This window comes from Schistocerca americana, chromosome 4, assembly GCF_021461395.2.
Source record: "Schistocerca americana isolate TAMUIC-IGC-003095 chromosome 4, iqSchAmer2.1, whole genome shotgun sequence".
NCBI lineage: Eukaryota > Metazoa > Arthropoda > Insecta > Orthoptera > Acrididae > Schistocerca > Schistocerca americana.
In genome coordinates, this window is record NC_060122.1 from 174,724,358 (window position 1) to 174,742,347 (window position 17,990).

General features: G+C 42.2%; 1 protein-coding gene across 1 annotated transcript in view; it reads left to right on the forward strand.

Annotated features, from left to right (window-relative positions):
• The window catches only part of LOC124613334 (twist-related protein 1-like), a 118,700-nt gene extending 104,140 nt beyond the window's left edge, over window positions 1-14,560 (forward strand). The window contains exon 2 of the mRNA XM_047142030.1: window positions 14,429-14,560. Within this exon, the coding sequence (XP_046997986.1) occupies window positions 14,429-14,560 (132 nt within the window). The remainder of the gene's footprint in view (window positions 1-14,428) is intronic.
• The last annotated feature ends 3,430 nt before the right edge of the window (window positions 14,561-17,990 follow it).

Consider the following 17,990-nt stretch of genomic DNA (forward strand, 5'->3'; position numbering starts at 1 on the left):
GCGTTTCAGTCTGTTCCGCCTCATTATTGTTCACGCCATCTGTTTAAGGAACGACCAACATTCCTCTTGCCGGCTGGGTTATATTGCATCGCCGCTTTGGTTATTCTCTGCGTTGTACATATTCTTTCCAGTTCAATCAGTATTTTTCAGTTACATTTGTAATAGGTTCAACGTTTAGTTCTTGTCAAATGTTAGTGTGTGTGTGAAATCTTAATGGACTTAACTGCTAAGGTCATCAGTCCCTAAGCTTACACACTACTTAACCTAAATTATCCTAAGGACAAACACACACACCCATGCCCGAGGGAGGACTCGAACCTCCGCCGGGACCAGCCGCACGTCAAATGTTAGTAATTATTTTGAGGTACAACAATGAATATACCGCTACAAAGTGGAGGAACTTCATGTCCTCTTCTCCTCCCCCCCCCCCCCCCCCCCCACCGATTTGATCTGCTGTAATTGATCATTTGTTATTGTTCAAGATTCGCTACCATACAGCAGCGAAGGTAATGGCATCATTTTGTAGAATTTAATTAATGTTTCCTTCTGTATTTCATGTTTTAATGTACATTGTACAGTCCCACAGAAATAACTGAATTGGGGTAAATTACCTCTACTTCATCTAACTTTTAATAATTTAAATTCCATCCAAATATTTAAACTCTCTTACTTTTAGAATTATTTGTCCATCTATTAGAATTTCGGCTGTTGCGGTTCCAGTTCTTAAAATTCCATCACTTTCGTTTTATGTGTTGATATTCTAATTCCGAAATTAGGAGCAATTTGATCCAATCTTTGCACTGAAATTCTTGATCATCCTGATACAATCTGATCATCAACAAACAGCATCGACATAAGTTTAAAATTATCGCTTCTTACGGTATTATTTAATAATGTCTGTCATTTACGAAAGAAATCGTCAACATAAACGTTAAGGGCGTGGGTACTGGGCAGCCTTGTCTGACTCCTAGATTGATATCGGCGGATTCTATCCCATTCACAGTATAGAGCCTTATTTTGTTATCTCAGTTGCCATAATGAAATGAGCTGGAACTCCAAATTCGTAAGTGATTTGCCATAGTATTTTCAGCTTTACCTTACGAAATGACTTGCGATGCTCGATAAAAGCGTAGGAAGTTGCAATCTAAACTCCTTTCTTTTCTCGATTACGTGTACCAAAGTGAAAAGATAGTGAGATCATGATTTACCTCTTCTAAAAGAATGTTGCATGCACCTCTAACATAGGTGCTTCCGCTATTGATACTAATCTCTTGTTTATAATTTTAGCGTACAGTTTATAGCAGGAATTTGGTAGACTTATGCTTCAGTAATTTGCACTTTGTGATTCATAGCCTTTCTTATAAATGGGACACACCATTGCTGCATTCCATTCATCTGGTACATCTCCGCTCAGCCAGCCAACGTTCATAAGATTGAAGAGTCTATGCTTCAATTTATCATATACATATTAATTAAATTCGTGTTTACATGATGTGCCATGCGACAATTTATTTTTTGTTTCTTTGATCACATTTTTTAGCTCTTCTAGATCTGCAGAGTAGTTGGTATCGGTGTTTCTTTGCGATTCTTCTTCATTATAAATTAACAGACATTATAAGTAATTTAATCATTCTTTTACAGATATTATATTTAATTGTGAGGTATCTCGATCTTGTTTATTCATGTACTACATGATACTGTATGCTTAGTTTTATCTTCCATGAATATCACGTCCTATTTCGCTCACATATCGCTCCAAACTTCCCCATTCAATTATTTCATATTTATTTCTTTACCAAAGCGGATTTCCTCTCTGTAATTCGCATTATTGCGAATGACAAATCTTTAACTTCCTTTTAGAATATTACTTTTTCCTAATTCCTAATGCTTCAGCTGCTTTGTACGTTATAATTTCTTTCATAGTATTCCATTGTCCATCTATGTTATTGCCTACTGATTTCGTTTGACATTTCTCATTTAGTCTCCTTCGGTATAATAATTTGATTATATATTCTTGGAGTAGGTGAACCTTCAAAGTTCTTACAATCACTGGCTGTTTATGGGTTGTTCCACCCATCTTTCTTTAAAAAATTATGTAACATCGGAAAAAGATTTATTAACAAGCAGTAAACATTTTTCTTCTTCTTGCACAGTGACTGTGAATATCAGACTTCTTGTCAGACTGCGATGAATAATTTATGATGAATCTCGTTAGATAGAACACAAAATTAAGCCTTAGGATTCTGAGAAGAAGTATACAAAATATTTTGATGTGTTGACACGTTTGTTTCCAAAATTAACACTTATACAAAGAGCAAAATATACTGAGTTTAGTGGATTGAGTTCCTTGGTGAAATAATTCTAGTCTCATCACTGTGTACACCGGATAATTTGGAATATTTTGGCTATGTAATGATTCTGGTTCTTGTTATTGTTCTGGTTCTTGTTTTATTACCCATTTGTACAAACTGTGGTTTTTCTTCTCTTAATCATCCAAGAGTCCATTCTTAATGCTACAGCTAATAGTTTATTGAAAAACATTATTGATAATTTCTTCTGCCACTTTCTCTCTAAGAGGATTAATTAAGACTTTTATAGGAAAGTAGTAACCAAGCTTGGCGTATGTTGCGTCAAGTGCTATTTCCAAACACAATTGGCCCCAAAACTGGACACTGTGGAGTTTTTTGATTTGCTCCCAGTCTGTAATATTTCTCATATTTCTCTCGTTCCAAATAGTGCCCGAATGGTTTATACTGTGATCAATTACATTATTTGTATGCGGTAACAAAAAAAATTAGGTCTCTTTCCACGGAAAATACTACTGACATTCACGCAAATAATGTTTTGCTTATTTACTGCTGAGATCTGTCGAAGAGCTACTACAGCTCTGCTAACGTAACAATAAAAGCAGGCAGAGACAATTTCGCTTCAAACACTGTAATTCGTCATTCGACACCATTTTGGTATTTGAGTTGGACTTGTGTTTCATATCTGAATGGATTGCGTTTTGCCAGGTTGGTGGTTGTTGTACAGCTTGACAGTTAATCAATAAATTCCTTCGAATGTAATTTCCGTAAGCACACATGTGAAACAGCTGCAGTGTCAATGTGTAGAACACACAATAACATTGAGCTCCAGCATTACATTCATATAACGAGGTAACCACGATTTTTAGTGGCTAATACCTCACATATTTCTGCTAAATAGCTTCAGTGTTCTTCTCCAGACAGCATAATTTGGGAAAATCGTTTGAACCATATATCATGCAGTATTACTACAATCTTCAAAATGCCGACTTAAGGATGATTACACTGAAATGGTACCACTTCACCAACAATGATCATAAAAATGCGTTATTGGAATGTATTTGTCCTTTCCTTAATGCCATCGGCTACATTCGCATTTATTTTACCTTTTCATTTATTGGTAATAAGAGGGTGTCTTACAGCCATTTTTGTCGTGATTATTGGAACGTATACGATTCGGGAAAATGGACATGAAATAAAAATGGCTGTGTCCATGGGTTCACGTTATGTGTGTCGTTCTGCATTAGATCCCGTTGGCTGAATTTTGTCCCACCTGTCAAAAAAACCTTTAAGCTCATAAATGACTGTCTCCATGATGGCAACGAAAAACTAATTATCATAACGAATTTTTGTAACATACTCCACTGCCCTCGGCAGTTTAATTAAAAGTAAGGAATTTGTGCAAAATACGAACTTTTGTTGCTTCTCTATAACTCACTCTGGCACAACAGAGGGAAAAATTAAACTGAAGAAAAAGTTTGCGGTTATTTCCGCGGGATGGCATAATTAGCAAATTAAATATCAAATTAATTACGAAAATTAGCTCCCTCCAGGCAGTCCCCGGAAAAGCTACAGGTGGGCATTTGTACAGTTCGCCGCACAGTTTGTGCGTGTTATCTGCGTGATGACGTCTAAGCAAAACATATTTTAAAACACATCGATTGTTTCAATTGCAGATAATGCTGTCCGATGTTGTGGAAAAGTCTTGTTTTCGTGATTATAGAGTTTATCGAAGAAATTATGTGAAATTGACTAATTCCTTTAAAGACATAAATAAATAAATAGAGTAGTCACAATGTTGATTAAGACACGACAATATGAAGTATATTTGGCCGTTATCAAAGAATTCTTTGAACAGCTCGTGCATTGCTGTACTTAAAAGATAAATCAAAGCATTTAAGTTATAAACTAACTGATAGAACACAGTGTGATTAAAGAATTAAATTTCTGTCTTCAGGCGGAAATTTACTAAATTATGAAAATAACAGATTTTTTTACAAGCTCTCATATGAGAATAAAAATTACTGTGGCAATATAAAGGCTATGAACCAGTGAGTTATGTAGTTGCTCCTGGTGTGAAGTTCGATTTGGGATGTACATACGCTGAAGACGCAGTGCGACACGATTCGTGAATGTTTGACAGCGATTATAGTTTGAGCATATGATTGCTCGAATGATTGGGATTGTCTCCAAGTCGGATTAAAGGAAGTCATCGAACAAATTCAGAGGCGTGGTGCTAGATTTGTTAATCGACTAGCAATAGTACATGCCTCCGACATACACCATATGGTGGCTTGCGGTGAATGTATGTAGATGTAGATCGTCTTTTTCTGCCATTTGTGGCTTACGCACTTTTGCATGTTTCGCCTTCAAAACATATCTCACCATTGTTTAACTAGACTTCCTGGATATCTATTCCCTAAGTTGTATAGTACAACCCTCTTGTTGGGATCCGACATTCAGTAAGCATAATGTCTCCAATCATTTATACTGCATACAATTTTTTTCCTCCCAAAGAATTTATTCCTGTTTTTTTTTCCTCTTTTTTAATATGTATTGTTATCTGAAATGGTACATCCGTTTACTGTTCACTGGTTTTACCAGCTTTTGTCAATATCTAAGTTTTAGATCCGCAGTAAAAAGCGGGCGCAACCATTATTTCATAGAACTTCATTCGTGTTTGCTTTCTTATTTCAGATTTTGGACTTTTGTATTTTGTATGGCATTGCCGTTTTGCTGGAATGTGTTTTTGAAATCCTTTACATATTTCGAACTGACGTACACACATCAAAGAATTTTTGCATGACCTTGGTTCCGAGAGTTCCGGAACCTGTACAGAAAATTGGAATAGAGATCAACACAAACATCACATCCGCCCTTTTTATTGCTCATGAAAACCACACATTGCATGTTGTACCACCATACAGTGAGACCTTCACACGTGGTGGTCCATTTTTCTGTACACACTGGTAGTTCTAATACCCAGTAGCACGTCCTCTTGCACTGGTGCATGCCTGTATTCGTCGTGGCTTACTATACACAAGTTCATCAACGCACTGTTGGTCCAGATTGTATAACTCCTCAACGGCGATTCGGCGTTGATTCCTCAGAGCGGTTGGTGGGTCACGTCGAGCCCTTTTCTATCTATCCTAGGATGTCTGATAGGGTTCGTGTCTGGAGAACATGCTGGCCACTCTAGTTATCCTGGAGGAAGTCATTCACAAGATGTGCACGATGGGAGCGCGAATTGTCGTCCATGAAGACGAACGCCTCGCCAATATGTTGACGATATGGTTGCACTATCGGTCAGAGGACGGCATTCACGTATCGTACAGCCGTTACGGCGCCTTTCATGACCACCAGCGGCGTACGTAGCCTCACATAATGCCTCCCTTAAACAAGAGGGAACGTCCAGCTTGCTGCATTCGTTGGACAGTGTGTCTAAGACGTTCAGCCTGACCGGGTTGTCTCCAAACACGTGTCCAACGATTGTCTGGGTGAAGGTATATGCGACGCTCATCGGCGAAGAGAATGTGGTGCCTATCCTGGGCTGTCCATTCGCCATATTGCTGGGCCCATGTGTACCGCACTGCGTTGTGTCGTGGTTGCAAAATTGGACCTCGACATGGACGTCGAGAGCGAAGTTGCGCATCATGCAGCCTATTGTGCACAGTTTGAGTTATAACACGACGTCATGTGGCAGTACGAAGAGCATCATTCAACATGGCGGCTCTGTCTGGGTTCCTCTGAGGCCTGAGCGAGGCATGTAATCGCCAGTTCTTGTCTCTCTGTATCTCCTCCACGTCCGAACAACATCATTTTGCTTCACTCCGAGATTCCTGGACACTTCCCTTATTGTGAGCCCTTCCCGGCACAAAGTAACAATGAGGACGCAATCGAACCGCGGTATTGACCGCCTAGGTATGGTTAAACTACAGACAACTCGAGCCGTATACCTGCTTCCTGCTGGAATGACTGGAACTGATCGGCTGTCGGACCCCCTCCGACTAACAGGCGCTGCTCATGTTTACATCTTTGCGCGGGTTTAGTGACATCTCCGAACAGTCAAAGGGACTATGGCTGTGATACAATATCGACAGTCAACATCTATCCTCAGGGGTTGTGGGAACTTGGGTGATGTAAAACTTACTTAATGTGTGCACTTGCAGTTCATCTTCAGTTTTACTTACAGTATTCCATTGATCAGGAAATAGCATCGCCGGCCGCTGTGGCCGAGCGGTTCTAGGCGCTTCAGTCTGGAACCGCGCGCCCGAAACGGTCGCAGGTTCGAGTCCTGCCTTGGGCATGGATGTTTGTGATTCCCTTAGGTTAGTTAGGTTTAAGTATTTCTAAGTTCTAGGGGGCTGATGACCTCAGAAGTTAAGTCCCATAGTGCTCGGAGCCATTTGAACCATTTGAAACAGCATCGCCTTAAGCGTAACATCTGGTGCAATACAAGTTCCTTCGTTAATTTTATACAGCCATTCTCTAATCAGGTCGTCTACATAAATTATAGGAAAAACAAATTATGAGGATTTAATGGATATTTGTTGTTTTGTCTTTGTGCTGGTCTCTAAAACGGGTCCATCAAGTTCAGTTAAGAATGCTTTGATGCTGTAAGGGAGAAATGTAATGCAAATGGAAGTAGTAAGATTCCGTACTGATTGTATACAGGGAGATAAAATGCCGCAAACATGGAACAACGTTGTAATTATCGTACCTTATCATAAAACAGGCACACAAAATACTAAAAGCTGCAGACCAGTAGGTCTAGTCTAACGGTCCGGATAACCGAGAGCACTAAAGTACACGCTACCGATACATTGGGAGGAGACCAAGCCATGGATCGAATCCGCCTTGTGGATTAACGAGGCTTGCGGAGCTGGCCAAGAAGGATGTGGTTTTCAGATGGTTTCTCACATCCAAGAAGGTAATTACCGAAGTCCCTCGTCAGATACACTCTACAGAAACCTGAAAAACTTTGTGACACTTGAACATAATCCCTTCAGCAGGCAAAGACGGATGGATACACAAATACTTTCCTAAGGAGGATGGGATCCGGTTACCAAATGTTAACAATATTGCTCATACAAAGAAAACAATCTGTTGTTGCAGATATTTAGAGTAGATTTGGAAATATAAAATTGGGTAGAGTAATTTAGTAAGTTCTCTGAATGCAGTAACACTGTGTATAGTATTAGCGAGAAACTGTACTAAGTTTTCTTGAATATTTGAGTATGGACTTTGAGTGCCGAGGCGCTAGTTGCTCCATGAATGCGAGATCGGAAGGCCTACATAAAAGAGAACAGCTACTCCAAATGACGTAACGCTGATATTTTGTTTGAAGTTATAATGTTTATTTAACATCGACGGATGACTGTATGAATGCATGCTTTACTAACTGTACAACTGCAGGCTGTATTATATAAACTGCTGTAGGTAACGAGATTGCAAGTTTATTTGTTAACAGCAATACACAAATAAATAAAGTATATCAGAAGTACTGCTACAGCGGCCTATAACACTATCGTATTGATTGACATTCCTGCTGTCTACATCGCTACCCGCCCGGCAAATACCGGGCCTGTCTGTGCGTTGCGGGCTTGCCTACACTGTTGGAGGTGGCCAGGACGAGGAATGCAGCGACGGCCGGTGACCAGACAAACGGCGTGATGCTAAGTGGATTACGAGACGCCGGCTTCCTGGCTCACTAACTCACTTAGTCACTTCCATTTAGCACCAACTCTTTGCCGCTGCTGCAGTCGCCGCGGTTACATTTTCTTTTTGTACGCTTTTCTTTCAGTACGCGACCGGCTACTACGGCCTTATTTATCCCTGAACAAGGCTCACCCGCAGAATTCAGTTAGATGCACACACTCGCTAAAAACGCAGCCAGTGAAAATGTGCACTTCGCAACATCGTTGTTTTGTGCCAGCCAGCGTCTGGATGTCTGTGAGAAAACACACTCAGGTTGCTGGAGGGAAACTAAATAGTAGTTTTATAAGAAGTACTTAATATAATAATTAGCGTCGCTGGGGAGCTACAGCCATTTTCTTCTTTTTATGTAATGCTGAAACGGCACTACGCTGATGCAAATACAACAGTACTGTTAGATTTTACGATGTGTAGTTAACAGCACTAAAATTATAGATGCATTACAATGGTGAACCATTCTGCATACGAACTTCATAAAAGGCGGTAAAACAATGTAGCTATGGCATAGGTATTTAGTTACATTAGGAAACGAAAATATGGGGCACATAATAAAACCAGTCCAAAGACAAATGTTTTAAAAATAACAACTCCCATAGAACGACTGATATTTTCAATTTCCATCTTTGGCTCGGAAATGCGTTTGGATTCACCAAGGTGAAGTAAAGATAAAGCAGAAGAGAAAGTAAGTAACAGGTAAAATTAGATTAGCAACCTAGTGTAAACACTGACACTTTTAGTGAAGAGAAAATCTCTAATGTTTTCAGCCAAGAGATGACAAACTGAGCTGCTCTCTCAGAAACCACGCAAAACAAGAAGATGGGGAAACTAAGCAATGCTGTGCAGTGAATAAGATGGAAATGGCAGAGTGCGTTAAACGTATCTGTATTCACACTGAGATGTTGTGAAAAGAGCATTCAGCATTCCAAGTACGTTAGTGGAATGGTTAGAAGAGTAACACTCAAAACAGACAGTCAGCATTTAAACCTAATTGCCAGGTATGCACCAAAGAAAGAAAAACATGACGAATCCATATCATTTTAGGCAACGCTTAAAAGCAGCAATGAAAAGGTACAATCAAATTTACCAAGTAACTCTGCTGGGAAATCTAGCTGCAAGAGTAGGATGTAACCTTATATGTAGCATGCTGGGTGCAGTAGTAGAGAACATAAACAAGAAAGGTCGACTTTTAAGAGACTTCACTTGGTGGAAACAATAAACTAGAACGGCGGGCTCTTGTGGAACTTTTCTGATTTTAATAACCTAAAAATAACTAAGAATGTGAACTTCACTATCATCAAAGTCAAGGATTAGCCTTGTCCAGTCTGTTTCGTCCTTAAAGATGTAAAAATATTGCAATTCTAAGAAGATTGTCGATGGATTTAAATTAATGGATTATTTTTGAATATCTATTAACGGCAGTCCGTAGACATTTTATTTGGTATATTCCTTTTTTCCAGTATAATGTTTCCATTCACTGGAGTCCTACATCCCAATCTCGGATGCGATCAGCTATTGTGCCTCCCAGAGTCGAACATAGGAATCTAATTTCTGCCATCTGGCTTCTTCGCTCTAGTTTTTACGTCAGGATCAAAAACGCTGCTCCATAAAGCATTAAGGAGACTGCAGTAGCCCGATAAAATTTTATTATTGACAGATAGCCGGCACTCCAATCTGAACCATTTAATATGTGCTCTTTGCCTAGCCAAGTCAGCGACATTGTTACGATTCGAAGTGTGTGCTAAATTTCGAACTGTCTACTCCCCAGAATCAACCCTTTCTTGCTGTTGATCTGAATACTCTCAGTAGGTAAATAATTCGCTCCCTGCTTGACTAACGGAAACTTACATCAAAGACTGAGACATAGAATGTGAAAGGACTCGAAAAATAAGAGCAGGCACCAAAAAAGATGACTAATATAAATATTCATCAGGTGGAGTTAAAATTTAATATGGCACTGGGCGCATGGATGAACACCAAATACTCGTAAAATAAAGTATAAAAAAATCTAAATTCGCTACAAAAATACATGCAGTTCACCCCTGGTAATATACAGTTCTTAAAGCAGATAGCAGTACAAGCACACATTGTTCCAAAATTTACAGAAAAAGTACAACAGAGACTTCAATGCCATTTTGTTCACAACATCATGTGTTTCGTCCGGTGCTCGGTCTCACAGCGATACAAATGTCAGAAAATGTTTGCACATGCAGAACAAGAAGCGGAGAAGAAGATCATGCCCTGCATTTATGTCCCACCTGCAGTATTAACCATAACTAAAATCAGCTTGTTTACTGTCTCATATTTAGGAAAATGATCCAATAAATTTGCCACCTGTAAGATTTCAGTTTGTACAAGAGGCACCTCTTTTAGCAGGAAGCGTAACACAGGTTTATAAGGAGACAATGGTGTTCACAAAATCACTTGCTTCGATCGGAAATTAACAATTTTCTAGCATTTGAGGTAAATAAGCATTTAGGTAAAAGCTTTTATCTAGTTCTAAACAATGATAATACCTGCACTCGTAAATCTGACATGATCTAGCCAACAAGTCACAGACTTGAAAACCCAGTCCCACCCATCTCCAAAAACCTGTACCAAATAAATTTGACATTATACCTTCCTTTGCTTTTCCTTGCAGTCTTTTCTATTACATTCATAGAAATTGTATATTTTAATTTCTTGCTTTTTCTTAATTTATTGTGTTGTATTCTATTCGTCTTGTGAATTATAATTTAACACTGTAGTTTAACGTGTTTGCAGCATGCCATAAAAATAATAAAACAATACTGAAATCAATTTTTAGCGAACTTAGTGAATTAAGCAGTGTCCTCGGCTTCAGAATGCAGCTAATGGCATTTCTTGTCATCCTAAGCAGGGTGCGAGGCACTTCTAACACCAAAAGATTCATTACAGTTGAAGAAATTTCAAGGAACACATATACCACAATGTTATCTGCGACTTACGAGTATGGCTACAGCTGACTCCTGGCTTAACACGACAGCAGAAGTTTTCAGACTGAAGCCTATAGCAGACCATGTTCCTGTGCCAACTACAGCCGAGCGGTTCTAGGCGCTACAGTCTGGAGCCGCGCGACCGCTACGGTCGCAGGTTCGAATCCTGCCTCGGGCATGGAAGTGTGTGATGTCCTTAGGTTAGTTAGGTTTAAGTAGTTCTAAGTTCTAAGGGACTGATGACCTGAGAAGTTAAGTCCCATAATGCTCACAGCCATTTGAACCATTTTTGAACTGCATACCGAAGTATCCTTTGTTATATGGCTGGAAGTGGTGGCCTTTAATAAAGCTGCGAACACGTGTTCTGCAAATCTTGATCTACGCAAAATATTTAGACTCTGTAAATAATCACATGTTGAAAATATTAATACAGTGATAAAATCTGTTTCTCAGCGAACTAAATCATGTCTCCAGCTTCAGAGTGCAGCTATTGGCATACATAGTTACTGCAAGCAGCTCAGAAATGGTTCAAATGGCTCTGAGCACTATGGGACTTAACTGCTGAGGTGATCAGTCCCCTAGGATTTAGAACTACTTTAACCTAACTAAGTACATCACAAACATGCATACCCGAGGCAGGATTCGAACCTGCGACCGTAGCGGCCGCGCGGTTCCAGACTGTAGCGCCTAGAACCGCTCGGCCACACTGGCCGGCCTGTAAGCACTGTCTGAAGCACTTATAATACTAAAAGATTCACAACAACTGATGAATTTCAAGCATCACATAATACTGTTCAGTCGTCTTGTGATTTGTGGCTACGTCAGAGTGCTTCTGGTTGAACACTACCGCAGGCGCGTTTAGATTGAAAACTACAGCAGATCACTTCGTCCGCTCAAACTATAATTTGTCAACTATAACATAATATTCATGTAGCTATACAATGGAGTTTACGTGGCGAAATATATAAAACTGTTTGTGATGATTGTGTCCAATTACGATCGTCTTCATTTTATACCTAAGTATGGTCTGTTGTATGGCTGAAACTGGTTGTTTCCAATGAACTAGAAGTCGTGTTTTATGGAAAACAATTACAATCTGTAGGGCATCACATGTGGAAAATATTAACAAAATACTGGAATGAGATTTTAAGAGAGCTTGGTAACGTCTCCGGCTTCAGAATGCAGCTAACGACAAACCTAGTCGCACTAACCAGTGTCAAGGCACTTATAGCAGTAAAAATCCATTACAATTAATGAATTCTAAGCGACACGTCCGCAACGGCGGGTCGTCTGTGATTTATGGCTACAGCAGACTATTTCTGGCTTATCACAAAGGCAGAATCTTTCAGGCTGAAAACTATAACAGACTGCTTTACCAGTACAAACTATTGACCGTCAGCGCTCGTCTATTAGTGTCGACGTTCGTTACATAACTCTTATTCATCACACTACGTTTTTAACAGGATTATTTTATCAAAAATATTAAAAATATGACATGCAAGTATGACTGCAGTTTCTAGACAGGCCAGCTTATGATTTCGTTGTGTTAATTACACTACTGGCCACTACTGGCCACTACTGGCTACACCATGAGATGACGTGCTACAGACGCGGAATTTAAACGACAGGAAGAAGATGCTGTGATATGCAAATGATTAGCTTTTCAGAGCATTCACACAAGGTTCGCGCCGGTGGCGAAACCTACAACGTGCGGACATAAGGAAAGTTTCCAACCGATTTCTCATACACAAACAGCAGTTGACCGGCGATGCCTGGTGAAACGTTGTTCTGATGCCTCGTGTAAGGAGGAGAAATGTGTACCATCACGTTTCCGACTTTGATAAAGGTCGGATTGTAGCATATCGTGATTGCGGTTTATCGTATTGCGACATTGCTGCTCGCGTTGGTCGAGATCCAATGACTGTTAGCAGAATATGGAATCGGGGGGTTCAGGTGCGTAATACGGAACACCGTGTTGGATACCAACGGCCTCGTATCACCAGCAGTCTAGATGACAGGCATCTTATCCGCAATGCTGTAACGGATCGTGCAGCCACGTCTCGAGCGCTGAGTCAACAGATGGGGACGTTTGTAAGACAACAACCATCTGCACGAATAGCTCGACGACGTTTGCAGCAGCATGGACTATCAGCCCGGAGGCCATGGCTGCGGTTACCCTTGACGCTGCATCACAGACAGAAGTGCATTCGATGGTGTACTCAACGACGAACCTGGGTGCACGATTGGCAAAACGTCGTTTTTTCAGATGAATCCAGGTTCTGTTTACAGCACTATGATGGTCAAATCCGGGTTTGGCGACATCGCGGTGAACGCACTTTGGAAGCGTGTATTCGTCATCGCCATACTGGCGTATCACCCGGCGTGATAGTATGGGGTGCCATTGGGTACACGTCTCGGTCACCTCTTGTTCGCATTGACGGCAATTTGAACAGTGGACGTTACATTTCAGATGTGTTATGACCCGTGGCTCTACCCTTCATTCGATCCCTGCGAAACCCTACATTTCAGTAGGATAATGCACGAGCGCATGTTGCATGTCCTGTACGGGCCTTTCTGGATAGAGAAAATGTTCGACTGCTGCCATGGCCAGCACATTCTCCAGATCTCTCACAAACTGAAAACGTCTGGTCAATGATGGCCGAGCAACTGGCTCGTCACAATACGCCTGTCACTACTCTTGATGAACTGTGGTATCGTGTTGAAGCTGCATGGGCAGCTGTACTAGAACAAGCCATCCAAGCTCTGTTTGACTGAATGCCCAGGCGTATCAAGGCCGTTATTACGGCTAGAGGTGGTTGTTGTGGGTACTGATTTCTCAGGATCTATGCACCCAAGTTGCGTGAAAATGTAATCACATGTCAGTTCTAGTGAAATATATCTGTCCAATGAATACCCGCTTATTATCTGCATTTCTTCTTGGTGTAGCAATTTTAATGGCCAGTAGGGTATTAGTTATTTTGATTTAAATTCACCCAACTTGCCGCCTATTGGTTTTTTTTTAAATATTTGTCATCGAAGTGTCTCAGTCTCGATAGACATCTCATGCACCTCGCCTCTGCAGCTGTTCGTATATCATGATAGAGACGATATCTATCTGACCTTGAAAAGCGTACCTCTGGCAATCAATGTGACTCAATGCTAAAAAAAAATTATGATAGAAAAGTGGATGAGTGTTGGTACTGTACACATGAAACAAGCCTACACAGTATCAGCGTTAGCGGGATACGCGACTTCCGCCCTGCTCCCAAACTTAGGTCCTCGCGCGAAAGTAACTGTGCGCGGCGCAAACGGAAGAGTTTATACGTGCGGGGCCGGGAGCCCTTAAGTCTGACAAGTGTTGGCTCGCCCCGGCAGCTGCAATAAAACCTTTTGTTAGGGCGGCGGTAATTCGGCCCAATCCGCGGCGCACACAGGGCTAACTCTGCGGATTTGCAGCGGCTGTCCGCTGTGCTGGTAGCGACGCGGCCAGGGGCAGCTCACTGCTGCGGCTCTGGCTCGCGGTTCGCGGACGCGCACGTCGTCCACCGGCCAGACACCGGGCCGACCCCGCGCTGTCCGCCGCCATAAACCAGCATTAAGGCATTTAAAAGGGCCGCTGCGACCCCTGAGTTACGGCGCCCTACCGCCCATGCCTTCCTTTTTTCCTTGTTTGTTTTGCTTTTGTTCCGTCTCGCAGACTATAACGCTGCAACGCGAATTACCGGCCAGACAGCTCGTTAGCTCCTGGTTACAAAGGCTTTCGTCCCTGGATGCTACCAAGGAGTGACCACTCCTTACGTTTATTATTATTACGAGGCCCATTCGCGAAGTGAGGCTCGATCAGTCGCAAAATGGAAATCACTGTGGAAACAATAAGTGTTTTATTTGCAGCAGTTAGCTACATCTTCCACCTGTTCTCTGCATAGTCGCCGTTCCGATTTAGAAATTTCTCGTAGCGTTGCACCAACTTTCCAATATTGTCGTCATAAAAGAAAGCCGCCTGTGCTTCCTTGCAATTCTATCCGCTGGCCTACACCTTGCTGTCTGTGCCACAACGTTGTCTTCATCGCTAGCGGTTCATGTGAGCAGAGATGAAACTCAGTATGAGCAAATTACGGGTTTTATTGTGGGTGATCAAACACTTCTCATCCAAAATGCTGCAGGAGCATCATAATTGCCCCTTCAGAGTGCGGCCGACAGTGTCATGAAGAAGGAAACGTTTGACAGTTATGTTATGTGGGCTGCATGACATCAGGCGAAATCTCACACCAGGCTCTGGAAACCTTAAGTACAAGATAGATAACGTATCATAACTTGCATTGAGGTTGCATGGCATATCTCCTAATATTGTGGCGGACCTACTTTTGTCCGGCGTTGTGCACAAAGTTGACGTGGCCTTGACTCAACAGCCGGCTGCTGTGACCGAGCGGTTGTAGACGCTTCAGTCCGGAAACGCGGCTGCTACGATCGCAGGTTCGTATCCTGCCTCGGACATGGATGTGTGTGATGTCCTTAGGTTAGTTAGGTTTAAGTAGTTTTAAGTTCTAGGGGACTGATGATCTCAGATGTCAAGTCCCATAGTGCTTAGAGCCATTTGAACATGGACTCAACAAGTCGTTGCAAGTCCCCTGCAGAAATACTGTGCCATGCTGCCTCTACAGCCGTCCATCACTGCTACTGTATTGCGGGTGCAGGATTTTGTGCATGAACTGGCTTATCGATTATGATCCATATAATTCCGCACAACATTGGCCGACGTTTCCTCACCGCCTTCTATAGTCATCCGCATCTTCGTTCCGGCGCTTGTGGTTACGCCAGAACAAACAGTCCTGTGGCCATTTGTTCATTGTGCACTTTCAATATCCCCTGTTAGTCCTATATGCTGCGGATAACAAGCACATGGGCATTATTATAAGATGGGTGGCACAAGTGTTATGTAAGCCATCTCATTTACAGACTAATTACATTTCCCTAATGTTCTACAAGTCAACCGACGTCTGCCACCTTCTTTACCTACATCGAGCTGGCTTATGGCGAAAGAGCATCCGCATTACATGGACTTAAGGAACGTCGATTCTTTGCAGGTGAGCGCTAGTGAAGGGCAGCTTCAGGTGTCAGAACGGCTTGAGATTAGAGATCATCAGCGAGCTCAATATACTGGAGTTGAACTCGCCAACTTGTCGTGCACTCTAGATGTGTACTAAGTCATAACTTTCATTACACCCCCAAACGATTCACTACGAAATAACGGGGTGGTGAGTAGGAAACGATCACAGTGCCACCATCATTCTCAGACTCACGACACTTGCGGAACTACAGGGGGAAGAAAGAACGTAAGGGGATACTGGGATGTACGGGCCTTAGTCAGCTAATCAGCTTGTCCGCCAAACTTAGTGATGGCTCGGCTCCTGGCAAGGCCCATGGGAAACCAGTACTTAATGAAAAGGTGCCCAATAAAGCTCTTAACTTTGTCGTGAGCTATTGAGAACTTGCAAGGAAGTTAAGAATTGCTAAATTTTTCTGAAGTATTTCCTCGCCTGCCTCCCGCGACGACTGCTGGCACTTGTAATACCTCTAACGCCATGTGCTGTGACGTACGCTCCACGGCCTGTCTTTGCCGTGGGTCTCGAGGATGTAGCACTGGCGTAACGGCTGCGCCTTTACTTTTAAGGTGTGCAACGCTCAACACTGGATTCTTGCTCGCACCGTTTCTGATCTCCATTTGCACAGGAGCGCTTGAGCCGCGTGCGGGTGATGAGTACCGCTCCGGCGTGTCCCTTTGACACGTATTCTGGTAATCCCCGCCGACTCTCGGCTTTCTGGGTGGCCGCGTGTTTGCCGCGGTGCGCGGCGGAAGGCTCTGTGGCAGCCGACCTACGTCATAAGCCCGCCGCGGCAAATATGTACTGTCGAGTTACCGGGCGGCGAGCAAGCGGTCCGTAAAAACTCGCCGCTCCTCTGAGGTTGCTAGCGCGCGCGACCAATGTAATCGCAGCACCGCTGTCACTGTTTACTCTACAGAGTAATAACTGGCCGACAATCCGTTGTTTGAACAAAATTTTACATCGCACACGAAATAAATGGATGGTCCAGCAGGCGTACATTACAAAGAGTGCACCGACACGCACGGATGGAAGCAGTTGTCACAATGTGTCCGGAATGTGCGGCTGGAAAAAGTTCGGCCGTTGTTTGCACGGCCAGTGCGTGGAATGGAATTGATGCAGCATGTACTTCTAAATTTTTCTATTTTCCTTTCTCTTAATTTCTAGTGCGAAGAAATTTATCTTTTCCTTTGCGATGCACGTTTCAAAGAGACCAGTCAAGAGGATGACTGAGGTAGTAACGCTAAGGTTCCGTATTCACATTTTCCAGCAGAACATTTTTCTTTTTTTTTGAGTCATCCATCTTCTGCATTGGTTCGATTCCCGGCGGGGTCAGGGATTTTCTCTGCCTCGTGATGACTGGGTGTTGTGTGATGTCCTTAGGTTAGTTAGGTTTAAGTAGTTCTAAGTTCTAGGGGACTGACGACCATAGATGTTAAGTCCCATAGTGCTCAGAGCCTTCTGCAGCCTGACACGAATTCCCATCCTCTGCTAACCTTTTCATCTCATAGTAGGACTTGCAACTATGTCATCAAATATTTTTTTATGCGTTACAATCTCCGCCTTCTTCTACAGGGAAGTATTTTCTGACGTTTCAACACATCTGATATCATTCTGTCCCTTTTCCTTTTCAGTGTATGCCATATATTACTTTCCTAGCCATTTCTGCCGAGAACCTTGTCATTCCTTTCCTTACGAGTCCACCTAGTGTTCAACATTCTTCTGTAGGACAACATCTGAAATGCTTCCGTTCTTTTCTGTTTCAGTTTCCCCTCAGTCCTTGATTCACTATCACATAATTCTGTACGTTGTCAGAAATTTCTTCCTGAAAATAAGGCCCATGTTTGATACTAGTAAGCTTCTCTTGTACAGGAGTGCCCCTTTTGAATGCGCAAATCAGTTTCTTATTTACTCCT